The sequence below is a fragment of the Ctenopharyngodon idella genome, chromosome 20 (genome assembly GCF_019924925.1).
Source record: "Ctenopharyngodon idella isolate HZGC_01 chromosome 20, HZGC01, whole genome shotgun sequence".
NCBI classification, from domain to species: Eukaryota; Metazoa; Chordata; class Actinopteri; order Cypriniformes; family Xenocyprididae; genus Ctenopharyngodon; species Ctenopharyngodon idella.
The window spans coordinates 11,577,737-11,593,112 of record NC_067239.1 but is presented as its reverse complement, the minus strand read 5'-3'; the positions used below and the strand labels follow the sequence as shown (position 1 = coordinate 11,593,112).

The window sequence follows — 15,376 nt, the reverse complement described above, 5'->3', positions numbered from 1 at the left end:
CAACAGGAAGTCAGATATTTTGGTTTGAATGTGGATTTTTCACACACATACACAGACATAGACTCTCTCTCTCTGTCCAAACCCCCTACCCCCTCCTCTCCCCTCTCACTCCTTCAGTCAGTCTGTCAGTCTGTCAGTCTGTCAGTCTGTCAGTCTGTCAGTCTGTCAGTCTGTCAGTCTGTCAGTCTGTCAGTCTGTCTGTCAGTCTGTCTGTCAGTCTGTCAGTCTGTCAGTCTGTCAGTCTGTCAGTCTGTCAGTCTGTCTGTCTGTCTGTCTGTCTGTCTGTCTGTCTGTCTGTCTGTCTGTCCTGTCTGTCTGTCTGTCTGTCTGTCTGTCTGTCTGTCTGTCTGTCTGTCTGTCTGTCTGTCTGTCTGTCTGTCTGTCTGTCTGTCTGTCTGTCTGTCTGTCTGTCTGTCTGTCTGTCTGTCTGTCTGTCTGTCTGTCTGTCTGTCTGTCTGTCTGTCTGTCTGTCTGTCTGTCTGTCTGTCTGTCTGTCTGTCTGTCTGTCTGTCTGTCTGTCTGTCTGTCTGTCTGTCTGTCTGTCTGTCTGTCTGTCTGTCTGTCTGTCTGCTCTGTCTGTCTGTCTGTCTGTCTGTCTGTCTGTCTGTCTGTCTGTCTGTCTGTCTGTCTGTCTGTCTGTCTGTCTGTCTGTCTGTCTGTCTGTCTGTCTGTCTGTCTGTCTGTCTGTCTGTCTGTCTGTCTGTCTGTCTGTCTGTCTGTCTGTCTGTCTGTCTGTCAGTCTGTCTGTCTGTCTGTCTGTCAGTCTGTCAGTCTGTCAGTCTGTCAGTCTGTCAGTCTGTCAGTCTGTCTGTCTGTCTGTCTGTCTGTCTGTGTGTGTGTGTGTGTGTATTACAATCTTGATTAGTGGTTACTGATTACCCATTTATTGATGAACTTATAAAAATTTTGAACTGCAAATGATAATTTCACACGCATTTGAAATTGAGCCATGACACTATATCACTATTTGGACAGGACTAGTTTTCTAAAAGTTGTTTGAGTTACAATTATTATTACCCGACACCTGTGACTAACATCTCTTACAACTGTTTTTTTCCTTTCTTTTTTTTTCCCCGAGGAGAGTGTGTATTTTCTAGACATGGGCGTTAGAGAAGGTCATGTGCTGTGTTTGCAAATATAATGTATGATGCATCTACTTTTAATTATTTATTGATATAATTCAAATTTATTAAAAACCATATTTAAGTCCATTTCACATGATTTTATAAAAGTGGCTGTTTACAATAAACTTGCACAAGTGAGCAGAAAAATCTAGACATGTACCTTACTATTACCTGAGACTGATATTAAAATTATGAAATTAAATGAAAGCATGTTTTTGGTGCATAAGACTGGTGCACAAACCATAGCTCAGGGAGGTCAAAAAACACATGAAGAGAAGTGTTAGGATAACACAACACCAGCAATCACAGACATTCGCATTAGATTGGATTAGACTTCTAAGAGCACTGTTGAATTTGCGCAAATAACAGTATGTAATTTGCTCTGGAATTTTTATAGAGGTTGTCTGAGAAAAACACAGACATGGCAGATTAGGATGATATTCTGCACTCATTTGAAATTGACCTATGACATGAAATTCATCTAAATTTAAACAATCTCATGGATGTGACTGTTGTGGTTTGTGATCATATGGGCACCAGCTGCTGCAGTAAATGTGGTGTATTCTAATGACTTTGACATAGTCCTTTTATGTTTACCCGTTTTAAATGCCTATTTCCCGCCTTGCACAGTTGCCCTGAGGCCACCGGGTTGGCGGTGCCACCGGGCTTGGGCCTGTCATTGCTGCTTGCAGCTATATTTTCGTTTTGGAATTATAAACATTTATATGTATGAGAACATAAAAAATGACCCATGGATGACTTTGTTTTGATTTTTTTGCCACTTCCTATAAAAATTGACATTTGGGCAACAGTGTATAATTAACCAGCTAAGGTTCCGTGTTTCCTATGGTGGTTTCGTCTCAATCAGAGTAACAGTTTAGAAGATATTCGCAAACATTTTTTAAGCGCTAAATCACCACTTCGCACAAACCATAAGTCAAAACCTAGCATGTTTGGTATCGCTGGACTCAGCAAGGATTCAGGAGTCGAAGGAGATGACGTGAAGGAGATTCCCGTAAAAATAAGTCGACCACACCCAAATTTATAAGCATTTGAATATTTCATTTTACCACTAGGTGGCGCTTGCTTGAAACTTCTCAGGCTCCTTCAGGGCATTGTGCTGATGACCCATACCGAGTTCCGTAACAATATGCTAATGCGTTCATAAAATACAGCATTTTAGCACAAAATTCAAAATGGCTGATATGGGAAAATTGGATATCATTCAACTCAGCATGATGCCCTGAATCTGATGGGACCACTTTTATGATTTCTGGACAAACCCTTCAGAATTTATAAGCAAAAAGAGCCATTTTTCATATCTCCGGACCAGTAGGTGGCGTGGCGCCTAAATGCAGCATGTAGCCTCTGGTCATGCTTGGGATGACATGTACCAAGTTTGGTCTGAATATGATAAAGCGTTGCGGAGATATAGCCTTGAGTCCAATTTGTGGTGCTCTACTTTAAATTAATTTTCGTGTTATTCAAGAACGGTTGGGCTAATCAAAAAGCTTTTAATAACTTTTTACCAGCATGGTCTGAAGATGATCTGATTTGATTTTCATGAAAATCGCACGAAGCGTCTAGGACGAATTCGAAAAAGTATGTTTTTCGCAAAATTCAACATGGCGGACAAATTATCATGACGCAAAATTAAGTCATAGGGTGCAATCGAATTGGCTTGAGCCAAGGAATCAGATGAGAAAAGAATTTTGTTTCTAACCCTTATGATTTAAAAGTTATTAGCATAAACACGAGTGAAACTTTGGACAGGTGGTGGCGCTAGAGGGATTGAGTTAGAGACTCCAAATTTGCTATGGACACATTTCAGAATGCCCTCTATCAGTGTGCCAAATTTCACAACTTTCCCGCATACGGTTCTATGGGCTGCCATAGACTTCAATGGTGGAAGAATAATAATAATAAGAAGAACACCACTAACGATTACCTTCGGTGCTTGGCCCCTTATAATAATAATAATAATAATAATAATAATAATAATAATAATAATAATAATCTAAGAGCAATAATTCTAGGGAGGAAGAAAAAAAAAAAAAAAAAAAAAAAAATCAATCTTTGCCCTTGTCTGGAAAACCTTTAAATAATGAAAGCAATCTTAGGGGCCGTTTACACAACACTGTTTTGAACTAAAAATGGAAAACTTTTTATGTGGAAAATGGCTTGACAGACTTAAGATCCAATTCCTCAAGACTTGACTTGAAGTATGACTGCATGCGTCGACAACGAGCATTTACATGCATGTTCTTAACCCGATTACGCTTAATGGCTTAAGCATAAACCAATCGACACAGCAAGATATTTGCCTCTTACCACGATTTGCGTTCTGTGGGCTTACTGAAGTGTGCATGTGTGATATGTGACAGGAAAGCGTCCAAACAGCGGATCACAAACTCTGACTCTTTTTGATTTAGGAAATTATAAAAATGTGTTCTCATCTCGTGGAGCCAAAGTAGAAGTGGTACAGTCAAAAGGCTACATCTGTAACTGCATGAGTGGAAAATATGAGTCTGAGTTTTCCGCTGACATGTTAGAAAACTCTTTGGTTTTTAATGATTTATTTAACATCAGAATCGACATAATAAATGGAACAGCACAAGTCAGATACACAAATTAATGTTTTGACTACCGGGAAATAACCTGATTTATTAATAAATTCTTGTAAACGCAGTTTACTTGTGTTGCCTGGTAATTGGTTTTCATGTAAACTGGGACAATAGGTTATTTCAATAAGCTGATTTTTGGAAGTTATCAGCGAAACAGTGTGCATGTAAACATGCTCATTGCAGAGCCGGTGCCAATGGAGCACTGAAGATGGGCATCTGAAGAAACGAAAGGTTTGCAGATTCTTATTTGTAAAGGGTTTAAACAATGTTTTTTTATGCATGTTCAATGAACTATAAACAATTATTGCACTTGGACTGTGGAACAGTCCTTAAAAGGGTTTACAGACAGAAGACAATTAAGGTCTCAAGTTACAATTTGGGACCTTTCTACCTAATCTGAAAAACATCAGGAAAAAGATGCCCAGGGTTCCTTATCACCAGTGGGAATATGCCATAGTCCTGCTACAGGAGGCATGAGGACTGCAGATAAACTGCAATGTCTGTAATGTAAGACACCTAAGACAGCGCTACAGGGAAACAGAAAAGGCAGCTGATCGTCCTTGCAGTGCCAAGCCATGTGTAACCATTTGTCCACCCAGATGTGTTGCAGATGCCTTGATGGAAGAGTAAAGTAACATCTCACAGCAAGAAATGGCAAATCTGGTGCAGTCCATGAGGTGCAGTAGTACTTAAAGAAGCTGGTGGGCCCCCCTTTTAAATAAAGACTGAAAGAGTTGTCAGAAGCTTAGTGATGGTGACGTTTCTAGTCCATGTTTAGCTTTTTACTTCTGTTGAGTATATTTAGGCATTAAAATTCATAAAAGTTGTTAATTTGTGGAGATTATCATGATGAACAAAATATGTAAGAATCATAAAATTTTGTTGGACACAGAGCTTATTTTCTGCAATAATCCAAAAGCCAATGGAAAAATCCTATTGGTTTTTTGTCAAGGGAACCAGGGTCATGCTTCCAAGTTGGCCTACAAAAATACGTCATCACTGCAGCCCTTTATTAGTAATGGCTACTGAAATTGTATTTTGACAACACTAACTCCTATTGTGTATTGAAAAAAAAAATAAAAAAAAAAATAAAAAAAAAAAATGGAGAGACAAGATGAATTGTGATGCACTGAGAATCGTTTTGAAACTAAATCATAATTAAAACAAATCGTGAGGCCAGTGAAGATTCACACATCTACAAGACATATTAAAGACAAGTAAACAATAAGTGAATAAAGAAAAAACAACAAGCAACAACAGAACTAACTAAAACTATTATTGGCATATTGGCATGTTATCTGCACAATTATAGTGCAAAGAGTGTTTTTGTCAATATGTTTTTTTATTCATATTAAAGACATAACAGACAGTGGCAAGTCTATTAGGAATAACCGGCTGTGTTTACTGTGTTGACCATTTAAATGCATTATTCACAGAGCATGCATACAACATTCACTCAAGTGAATTCAAAAGCAGACGCATGTCAATCAGACCAAATTGAGTTGTACCCGACATTAACGATACTGCTGCACTTTTTTTCCCCACTTGGTACAGGAGTGTCAGTACTTTTTGACATCATTTTACAACACCCAAACAAATACTAGGACTCACCTTTTGACCATCTGTGGGTTGTATAGGTAAATCTTCATAAAGGTTTTTTCCTTCATATGGTATCCATAGAAAGGCCTGTGGAGAGAGAAGACTGATCTTTGTCCAGATGTTTCAACAGGAAAAAAAAAAAGAAAATGAACTAGCAAATGCTCCAATATAACATTTGTAATCAAGTCTGTGTCTTTGCGCTAGTGTTTTCAAAAATACAGATATTTCGATACGTATCCATACTAAAATATCAGAAACCATTTCAATACTTCTTTTCTGCAGTATCGATACACAGATACCAGCTGCGCATTCTTGCTCTCTTGTCTCTGATGGCGAACTGACAGTTTGGCACACACCCGCCTCCTCTCACTCGTCTCATTCGCTCCAATTGAGTATTTGATGGTGTTACAGGTCCTGAATTTCAGAGTAGGGTTGTGGTTATTGCGCATAATTTTACTCATTCCTGCAGGTTTTATGCTAACACCAAAAAGCACGCGCAACTTGATCTATATTCAAATTTTTCGTGGCTTATTGCACTTAAACTGTCAAATGCCCGTCTTGGTGAATATTCAGGTAAATACAGACAGTTTTGGAATGTAAATAGTTAAGAAAATGCATGTTTAACAATATACTGGATCTGTGTACAAGCTCTTTAAGTGACAGCAGCCTAATATACCTGCTGCTGTGTCATGTTCATTAGAGAACAAACGACAAAGAGAAAGTCACTCTTTGCTCTTGACAAAATAACTTTTGTTTAATCTTTGTTTTATAACTTTAATTGTAATCATTAATCTGTATTTAATTTTTACAATGAAGACTATCCAGTGTTTACATTTAATTTGTTTAATACTTTTAATATACAAGATATAATATATAACAAAATATTTAATACTGTTAGACTCACCTGAAAACTTAAAGCCATGTTTATTTCATTTGTCTCTTTATTTTATTGTATTTATTTGTGCTATCATTTAAAATTTGTTTATTTGTTCTTATTTTATTAGACTGTTCATTGTCTTTTGTAAATTTAGCACAAAGTTTCAAATAAAGCCTCCCTCTGCTGTATGTAAGCTAAATTATCAAAAAATTCTGAGATCATTTATATATAAAAAAAAAAAAAAAAAAGCTTAAAAACCGGAATTGATCTTTTGACATGCACACACCGCATGAATATACAGTTTCCCACTGCTGCCACATACTAACCGTCCTTCTAAGAATGATTGTTTTCTTTGTTTAATATATAAAGACTTAATATTTATCTATTTTGGGTAGGGGTGTGACGAGATCTCGTACCATGAGATCTCGTGAGATTAAAATGTAGATTTCTCATCAAGGTGAAAAAGCTGTCTTGCGATATTGCCATGACGGAGTGTGAGGGTGAAATTAGGACAGAACATGCCACCGCTACATTTACATTACACTTTCACTGTCGTTCTGCTTTTTATAGAAATAAAAACCATTTAATTTAGTTTGATAATGGTCACTTCAATCCCATCCAGCTCATCCAACACGAGCTGTCATACATAGTGCAGCAGGAATAAGTTCACTGATCATGTGATGATTAAGGAACGAGATGACTGACAAGACCATGGTGGAGGATTCGTTGGACAACAGATACTAAACATCTGACAAATGTCTTATCTTGAAGAATGCACCGCCGCTCCATTCACAGAGTATGTGCGATCACGAAATTGAAAGCAAAAGTAAAACGCGAGCTCGCATGCAAACGCGATTTCAGTGCCCCATTTTGAAAGCGGCCCCCTGATGCATGCAAATATCTCACAATATTTAAGCTTTTTTAGGATGGGTTGTATAGTTGTAACCATCTCTTAGCTCCATATCATGCTTGAAGAAAAATTTGGTCTCTATTTGCACTTTGAATATTGAGAGTTTGCACTTAAGACTAAGAGAAAGCTGTTATTAATTTTTATTTATACTGTTTTAATTTCTATAATCAATTTGTGGAAAGGAGTTCAGTTAGGAGTTCAAAAGTTAAGAAGCTCATAAATTATGTACAGTTCTAAGGTCTGAAGAGCCTCATGTGAAAACATACAGGAGATAAGCCAGTCAGTGGAGTTTGTGGCAAAATCTTTTACAGTGCTTGAGTATTGTTGTCTTTTACTGCATATGATTCATACTCAAGTAGAACTGAAATGACATTCATTACAAGATGATAGTTAAAACATTTCAAATGCACCTGCAAACTGCTTTTCTAGTCATGTATTTTGTCATTGAGGATTTCTTAAAAATACTGTGTAAAAATCTCATCTCGTTTTCGTGAACTCAATATCGTGTCTTGTCTCGTGAGCTCACACACCCCTATTTTCGGGTCCTAATTAGGAGACAAGCAGCACATGAAGCTTTGTGCAATGCTGCTTATACTCATCAAGCAGTAGAAACGCACCTTCCCATGTCTAAAACAACACATTCTCCTGTACCACTTCTCAGATGATGAGTGGAAGGAGAATTTTAGATTGACAAGACCGTGCGCCATACGTCATTACACCATTTCTACATCACACATGCACAGAACTTTCCAGTTTCATTTTTTTATCCGATCAAGTGTTTACATTTCCTGTCGAACAGATTAGAAAAGGTTTAAACCACCACTTACAATGCAAATAAACATTTAAATCAGATTTGGCCCATTCCTTCCAATTGACGTCGTTGCATGTGCCTTTTTTAATTCCAACTGTGCTACTACTTTGGTTACAAACGGATTATTAGGGTCCATGTAAATGCAGCTACTAATACACATCCTATTTTCGTAACCGTTTATGTGAATACTCAAGCTTTGCATTTTGACATTTGTGTATATTTGATCGTTGAGGTGCACAGCCGAAGCTCAAAGCTTACCTGTGTTGATGACAGAATTTTCATTTTTGGGTGAACTAACCCTTTAAGTGTGGGAAGGTTAAGGGGAGCTGTAAAGGAAAGGAAATTAATGTGGCACACATTTTCTTTTAATATACTGTACATCTGCAGCATCACCTCTTTTAATCACAGCATCTGAAATGGTTCGATAAAGGATTTGGTCTCTCTAAACCCCTCCTTTCCGAGAGACTACTCTGCTCCGATTGGTCAGATGGCCAGTCTATTGTCATTGGTCTACCGTTTACAGCAGAAATGAAATGTCCAATACCATATCTGAATTTCAGCTCTGGAATCTTCCTCAGCACTTGTATTGTAGTGATCAGCAGGCAGACATAAGGGCAGACACCCCACATTACATCAATAGTCCCCTTTCATCTGCTCCTGTCTGCCTCGCTGCTCAGAGTGGTTTGCGTCTTGCGTTTACACGGAACGTGAAAATAGAGACACCAGCCACCATAGTCACATGTTTGCCGGGAGCCAGAGCACCTGACATCAAAGCAAATTTAAAAGTGCTGGCTAATGCTAATCATAAATACTCTAAAATTATAATTCACATCGGCACTAATGATGTTCGACTTCGCCAGTCAGAGATCACTAAAATTAACATTAAAGAGGTGTGTGAACTCGCAAGTACAATGTCAAAACAGTAATTTGATGAGATCACTCAATGGCCGGTTGTCTAAGTGGTGTCCGCAGAATAATATAGGTTTCATAGACAATTGGAAAGGTTTTTGGGGGAGACCTGACCTGTTGAAAAGAGATGGTATTCATCCCTCCCAGGATGGTGCTGCTCTTCTCTCTAGTAATATGGCACACAGTCTTAGAGCGGAAACATGACAAACGACAGCCCAGGTCAGGAAGCAGACATACCGGCTAAACCAACCGTCTGCTAGCTGCCTCACATTACAAAAGTCAGATAATTCCCAACACATAGAAACTCTTACACCTAGATATTTTCACATAGAGACTGTGTCTGTACCCCGAATTAGTAAAAACAAAAAAGTTCCAAACCCATTTAATAGTAAAAATTTAACTGATGTTTAACAAATAAAAAATAGAGATAATACTGATAAACAAATGATAAAGCTTGGGTTGCTAAATATTAGATCCCTTTCTTCGAAAACATTTATTGTAAATGATATTATCACAGACAATAATCTAGATGTGCTGTTTGACAGAAACTTGGCTAAAACCGGACGATTTCATTACTTTAAATGAGTCTAACCCTCAAGGTTACGATTATCAACAATCCTTGTCAGAAAGGGAAAGGGGGAGGTGTTGCTGTAATTTATAGTAATATTTACAGTATTAGTCAAAAGTCTTTCAAATATAATTCCTTCGAAGTGATGGTACTTTATGTAACATTATGTAAGTTGACATTTGTGCTGGCTACTGTATACAGGCCACCAGGACACCATACAGACTTTTTGCTGATTTTCTATCGGAGTTAGTACTAGCTGCAGATAAAGTCCTCGTTCTTAGTGATTTTAATATCCATGTAGATAATGAAAAAGACGCATTAGGATTGGCATTTACAGACATTCTAAACTCTATTGGAGTTAGACAACACGTGTCAGGACCCACTCATTGTCGTAATCATACTTTAGATCTAATATTGTCACATGGAATCGATATTGATGCCGTTGAAATTCTGCAGCAGAGTGATGACATCTCAGATCATTATCTAGTCTTGTGTATACTACATTTAGTCAAGGCTGCTAAACTGCCTCCCTGCCATAAATATGGTAGAACCATCATTTCTACCACTAAAGATCGCTTTATAAATAATTTTCCTGATCAGTTTCATCACCTTAGCATACCAGACAGCTTAGAAGACCTCGATGCTGCAACAGAAACTATTGCCTCTGTCTTTTCCAGCACATTAGACTCAGTTGCTCCTTTGCGCTTAAAAAAGATTAAGGAAATTAATCCAAAGCCGTGGTACAATGAACACACTCGGACCCTAAAGGTAGCAGCCAGAAAAATGGAGCGCAGCTGGAAGAAAACAAAACTAGAGAGAGAGAATGATTGAGTACAGAAAGGCCTTAAAAACTGCTAGATCTGCCTATTTTTCAAAACTCTTAGAAGAAAATAAGCACAACCCTAGGTATTTATTTGATACAGTGGCTAAATTAACAAGAAATAAAGCTTCAACTTCTGATGTTTCCAAAGAGCACAGCAGTAATGACTTTATGAACTTCTTTACTTTCAGGATTGACAATATTAGAGAGAAAATTATAACCATGCAACTGTCTACTACAGAATCGCGTCAGACAGTACATTGTAGTGTCCCTGAGGAAAAATTCTATTCATTTACTGCTTTAGGAGAGGAAGAATTTTCTAAACTTGTTAAATCATCAAAATCAACAACATGTATGTTAGACCCTATACCGACTAAGCTATTGAAAGAGATGCTTCCAGAGGTCATAGATCTTCTTTTTAATATCGTTAATTCATCTTTATCACTAGGATACGTACCAAAAACTTTTAAGATGGCTATTATTAAACCTCTTATTAAAAAAAACTTGATCCTAGAGAATTAGTCAATTACAGGCCGATCTCAAATCTCACTTTTCTGTCAAAAATACTAGAAAAGGCAGTATCACCACAACTATGTTCCTTTTTAGAAAGAAATCGTATCTGTCAGAATTTCCAGTCAGGATTTAGACCGTACCATAGTACTGAGACTGCTCTCATTAGAGTTACTAATGATTTGCTCTTATCAGATCGTGGTTGTATCTCTCTATTAGTGTTATTGGATCTTAGTGCTGCATTTGACACTATTGATCACAATATTCTTTTAAATAGACTCGAAAATTATGTTGGCATTAGTGGAATTGCATTGTCATGGTTCAAATCATACTTATCTGACCGTTATCAGTTTGTAGTAGTAAACGAAGACATGTCATATCAATCACAAGTTCAATATGGGAGTACCACAAGGCTCAGTACTAGGACCGTTGCTGTTCACTCTGTACATGCTACCCTTGGGAGATATCATAAGGAAGCATGGCGTTAGTTTTCACTGTTACGCTGATGATACTCAGCTCTATATTTCTTCGCACCCTGACGAAACTTACCAATTCACAAAATTAACGGAATGCATAGCTGATATAAAAAAATTGGATGACCAGTAATTTCCTACTACTAAATTCAGAAAAAAAAAACAGACATTCTAATTTTTGGACCAAAAACTTCTTCACGTAATAACCTAGAATTCTGCCTAACACTTGATGACTGCTCTGTTAAGTCTTTGTCGTCAGTTAGGAACCTGGGTGTGCTCTTTGATACCAATCTTTCATTTGAAGGCCATGTTTCTAACATCTGTAAAACCGCATTCTTCCATCTTAAAAATATATCTAAACTACGACATATGCTCTCAATGAAAAATGCAGAACAGTTAGTTCATGCGTTCATGACCTCAAGGCTAGATTACTGTAACGCTCTACTGGGTGGTTGTTCCGCTCGCTTGATAAATAAACTAGAGCTCGTACAAAATGCAGCAGCTAGAGTTCTTACTAGAACTAGAAAGTATGACCATATTAGCCCAGTTCTGTCAACACTGCATTGGCTTCCTGTTAAACATCATATAGATTTTAAAATCTTGCTAATTACTTACAACGCACTAAATGGTTTAGCTCCCCAGTACCTGAGCGAGCTCTTAATGCATTATAGTCCTTCACGTCTATTGCGATCTCAGAATTCAGGGGAGCTGATAATACCTAGAATATCAAAATCAACCGCAGGCAGTAGATCCTTCTCCTATTTGGCACCTGAACTCTGGAACAATCTTCCTAGCATTGTTCGGGAAGCAGACACACTCGGTTATCAATTTATATTTTCAAAACCGTTAAAGGATTATTAGGCTGCATAAATTAGGTCAGTCGGAACCGGGAACACTTCCTATAACACCAGATGTACTCATTACATCAGAAGAAGAATGGCATCTACGCTAATATTAGTCTCTGTTTATCCCGAGGTTTACCGTAGTCAGCCGGATCCGGGCCGTATCCAGGTGAGATCGAGGACCTGCACCTTGACACGACCACAACGCAGCCCTGAAGTGTCAGCAGAGATTGAGTCAACTAGATCATCCACTGTGAAGGCCTCATCGACACGACAGCCAGTGGCACAGTTCCTCAACAAACCGTCTGTACCGTCGTGGTGAATCCTCAACTGGATGAAACTGGAATAAATACTTTGACTGTTGCGATCCCATCGGACTTATGATAGCTGCCTGAATCATAAAGCACTGTTCGTCAGAGGAGAACTGGCCCCCCAACTAAGCCTGGTTTCTCCCAAGGTTTTTTTCTCCTTTTTTTAACACCTGTTTGCCACTTGTTTGCCACCTGATGTCACCTGTTGGAGTTTGGGTTCCTTGCCGCTGTCGCCTTTGGCTTGCTTAGTTGAGGACACTTGACATTTGATATTCAATAGTGTTTTGATCTGCCTGCAAATACAGGTTTTGCCGTTTGGCTTGAAGCAACAAAAGTAGTATTTTCTATATAAAAATAGACACACAATGGACAAAATGGAGCAAACCTTCTCCATTTCTATTATCAGAACTCTATATACTTAATGAGTGTTCTTTGTGTACATCCAAAATATACAAACTTGCCTATTAAGGTATACATGAATGCACAGGTAGTTCAACATAACCCAATGATGTTTGGACTTTGTTTTCAACACGATGCCTAGGTTAATCAAAAATTGGTTTGGAAAGTGAATTATGCATAGGAAAAACCTTAAGGACATTGTTCTAAACATGAACTTTAAGCTATGCAAATGAACCTCATGCAAGAGGGGGGCCATCCAGAGGCAACCTCTGACAGCATCAGCCAATCAAAACAATGGATCTGAAAGGTGCCAATTTGCATTTCCCTCCTTCTCGGGACAGGTTAAAAGACTTGTCTCTGAGACAGGGAATTGTTCCAGTTTTTTGGGTTTACCGTTCTGGCTCCAAGCTCCAGTTCCTGTTCCAGTCCCGGTTCAAGGTTCCGGTCCCAAGATGTGCTAAGCTAAGTCCAACTCCACAGAATTGTGAAGTTGCTCTCTCAAGACTCTGAAGCTCTAAAGAGAGAAACAAGGAAGCTCTGCAAGGAGTGAATTTGGGGAGTTTGAAAACTGCAACTGAGACAACGACGACAAGCTTAGCCTCCCATCTTCAAAATATCTTCTGCACCAACTTTAAAATCCTCTCATCAGAGATCCTCCAGATCTGCATGTTCCAGACTGACCGGATCTGCACCGACTTCAGAATCTAAAGATCCTTCCGTCTGCGTGTTCCAGAGAATAAGGATTGTCTGCACAGACATTAGAACCTTCAAGGCTTCTTCAAGGCTTCTTCTTCTGTGTGTTCCAGGAAAAGGACCTTCTCTGTGCTCCAGGAGTTCAACGTTCACAAGTACTTTGTGTTCAAGACTGAAATGGATTCTAACTCCTTTCGTCCCACCGCAATGCTGCCCAGCTCAAAAAGTGGAAGACGTCACCCTTGGATTCAGCACGACCACGTAGACGTAAATATCACTTACCAAACCTCTTTCCAGAGTCCTTGGCATTAGTGTATGTGTCAGTATATGATTATCTAATTTGCATTAGATTTTGTATAGCTGATATCAGTTAATAATAAATAATATCTCAGTTTATTAGTTGAATTCAGAATAAGGTTTACCTTACTTCTTCTAGAGAAACTACAGTTTATCTTTCCATAAGATTAACTTGTAACTGCCATAGTAACATCCAACCCATTCACTTGCATTTATCAATCTTTTGCACTTTACCCATTCAGTAGTTGTTTGTTACTTTTGTCTATCCTTTTGATAATAAAATCCATTTATTACACTTGTGTCTTTCTTGTGTTGACAATACAGTAAGAGGCTCTACAAGTTAATGATATCTCACAAATCCTTCAGATTGGTCTGATGATGAACTTCCTCCAATTTATATAATTGTAATTCAGTCAACAATCTTCCATGAATGTTCTTTATTGTCAAGGTGAGACACTTTGGCTGGTGCCCTGGAATATTGGAAGGAATCATCTGACTCAATATTAATATTAATACAAACTATTAATATTATAGGGGTGTAACGATTCACTCATTTTCTTGATGCACTGATTACAAATCCTGACTATGCATATGCATCGATCTTGAAACATGTTTTTTGAATCGTTAATTTCGGTCAATAATCGATGTAAAATGTTAAGAATCGGATTAATCGCGATTCTATAGCGATTCAGTGCTTTAAAATATATAAACATTAAATTACTACATGCACGAACTGATGGAGACATTGTGCGCCGCCATTCGCGCCCTCACAGCTCTCCTTCACAGATACGCGCTGCACTCTTTACCGACTTTCACTGGATTGCGCTCGCACTCTGTCCATAGCTCTCATTGGCACATTTTTGAGCAGCCCACGTTTGAGCTCTCCTCAGGACGGCCACTGTTGTTCACATGAGCAGATGACAGCTCTCTATTATAATAGCAATGGTCCTGAGTCACACTGCTCAAGCCATTGATAAAGCTGCCAGGTCATTGCGTAGTCACTACTGTTGCAATAAAACGCTTTTATTGCGTGGAAACGTCACCGTTATTTTCTATAAAGATAAAATACTCAAGTTTTACGGAAATGGGTCATACCATTGACATTACCTGAGCAGTTGAAGTAACGTTAAAACCCTGCTTGTACGTGTCTAAATGCATACGCACAGTTCCAATGAATGATAAATGAAATGAAATTATGAACTTAATGTTGTTAAATTGAATGCACGAAGGAAACTGCTGAAGTAACTACAACATTAACAACACTGAAATAGAAGCGCGCGGTTTATCTATCAGTCAGATGCGCATTCAAGTAGCGTTCGTTACTACAGCAATGGTAAACAACCAGCGCGTTTTCTTTCAGAATCATCATAAGGGAAATGTTCCGTATAAAGAGGACAATGAGGGCTTTTCTTACTATTCCGTGAAGAAAAGTTAGTTTAGGATTATTTGGAAAAGTGCATGACATTCTAAGGTAGTCTCTCTCCATTACAGTAGTATGTTTAATGTACCTGGAACACTTTAATAAGGTTGTGTAGCCATCAACACTATCCTACACTATAGTTAACATGAACTAGGCCTAACAACACTTTTAAAGCCTTTTAAAATTTTG

The 15,376-nt window shown here is 38.2% G+C and overlaps 2 protein-coding genes across 2 annotated transcripts in view; both read right to left on the bottom strand.

Moving 5' to 3' along the window:
- Positions 1-15,376, bottom strand: part of LOC127502714 (DNA polymerase zeta catalytic subunit-like) — an 845,784-nt gene that overhangs the window by 69,127 nt on the left and 761,281 nt on the right. The window lies entirely within an intron of this gene.
- The window catches only part of LOC127502741 (DNA polymerase zeta catalytic subunit-like), a 101,136-nt gene that overhangs the window by 21,776 nt on the left and 63,984 nt on the right, over positions 1-15,376 (bottom strand). Inside the window, exon 3 of the mRNA XM_051876039.1 lies at positions 5,360-5,434. Coding sequence (XP_051731999.1) covers positions 5,360-5,434 — 75 coding nt within the window. The remainder of the gene's footprint in view (positions 1-5,359; positions 5,435-15,376) is intronic.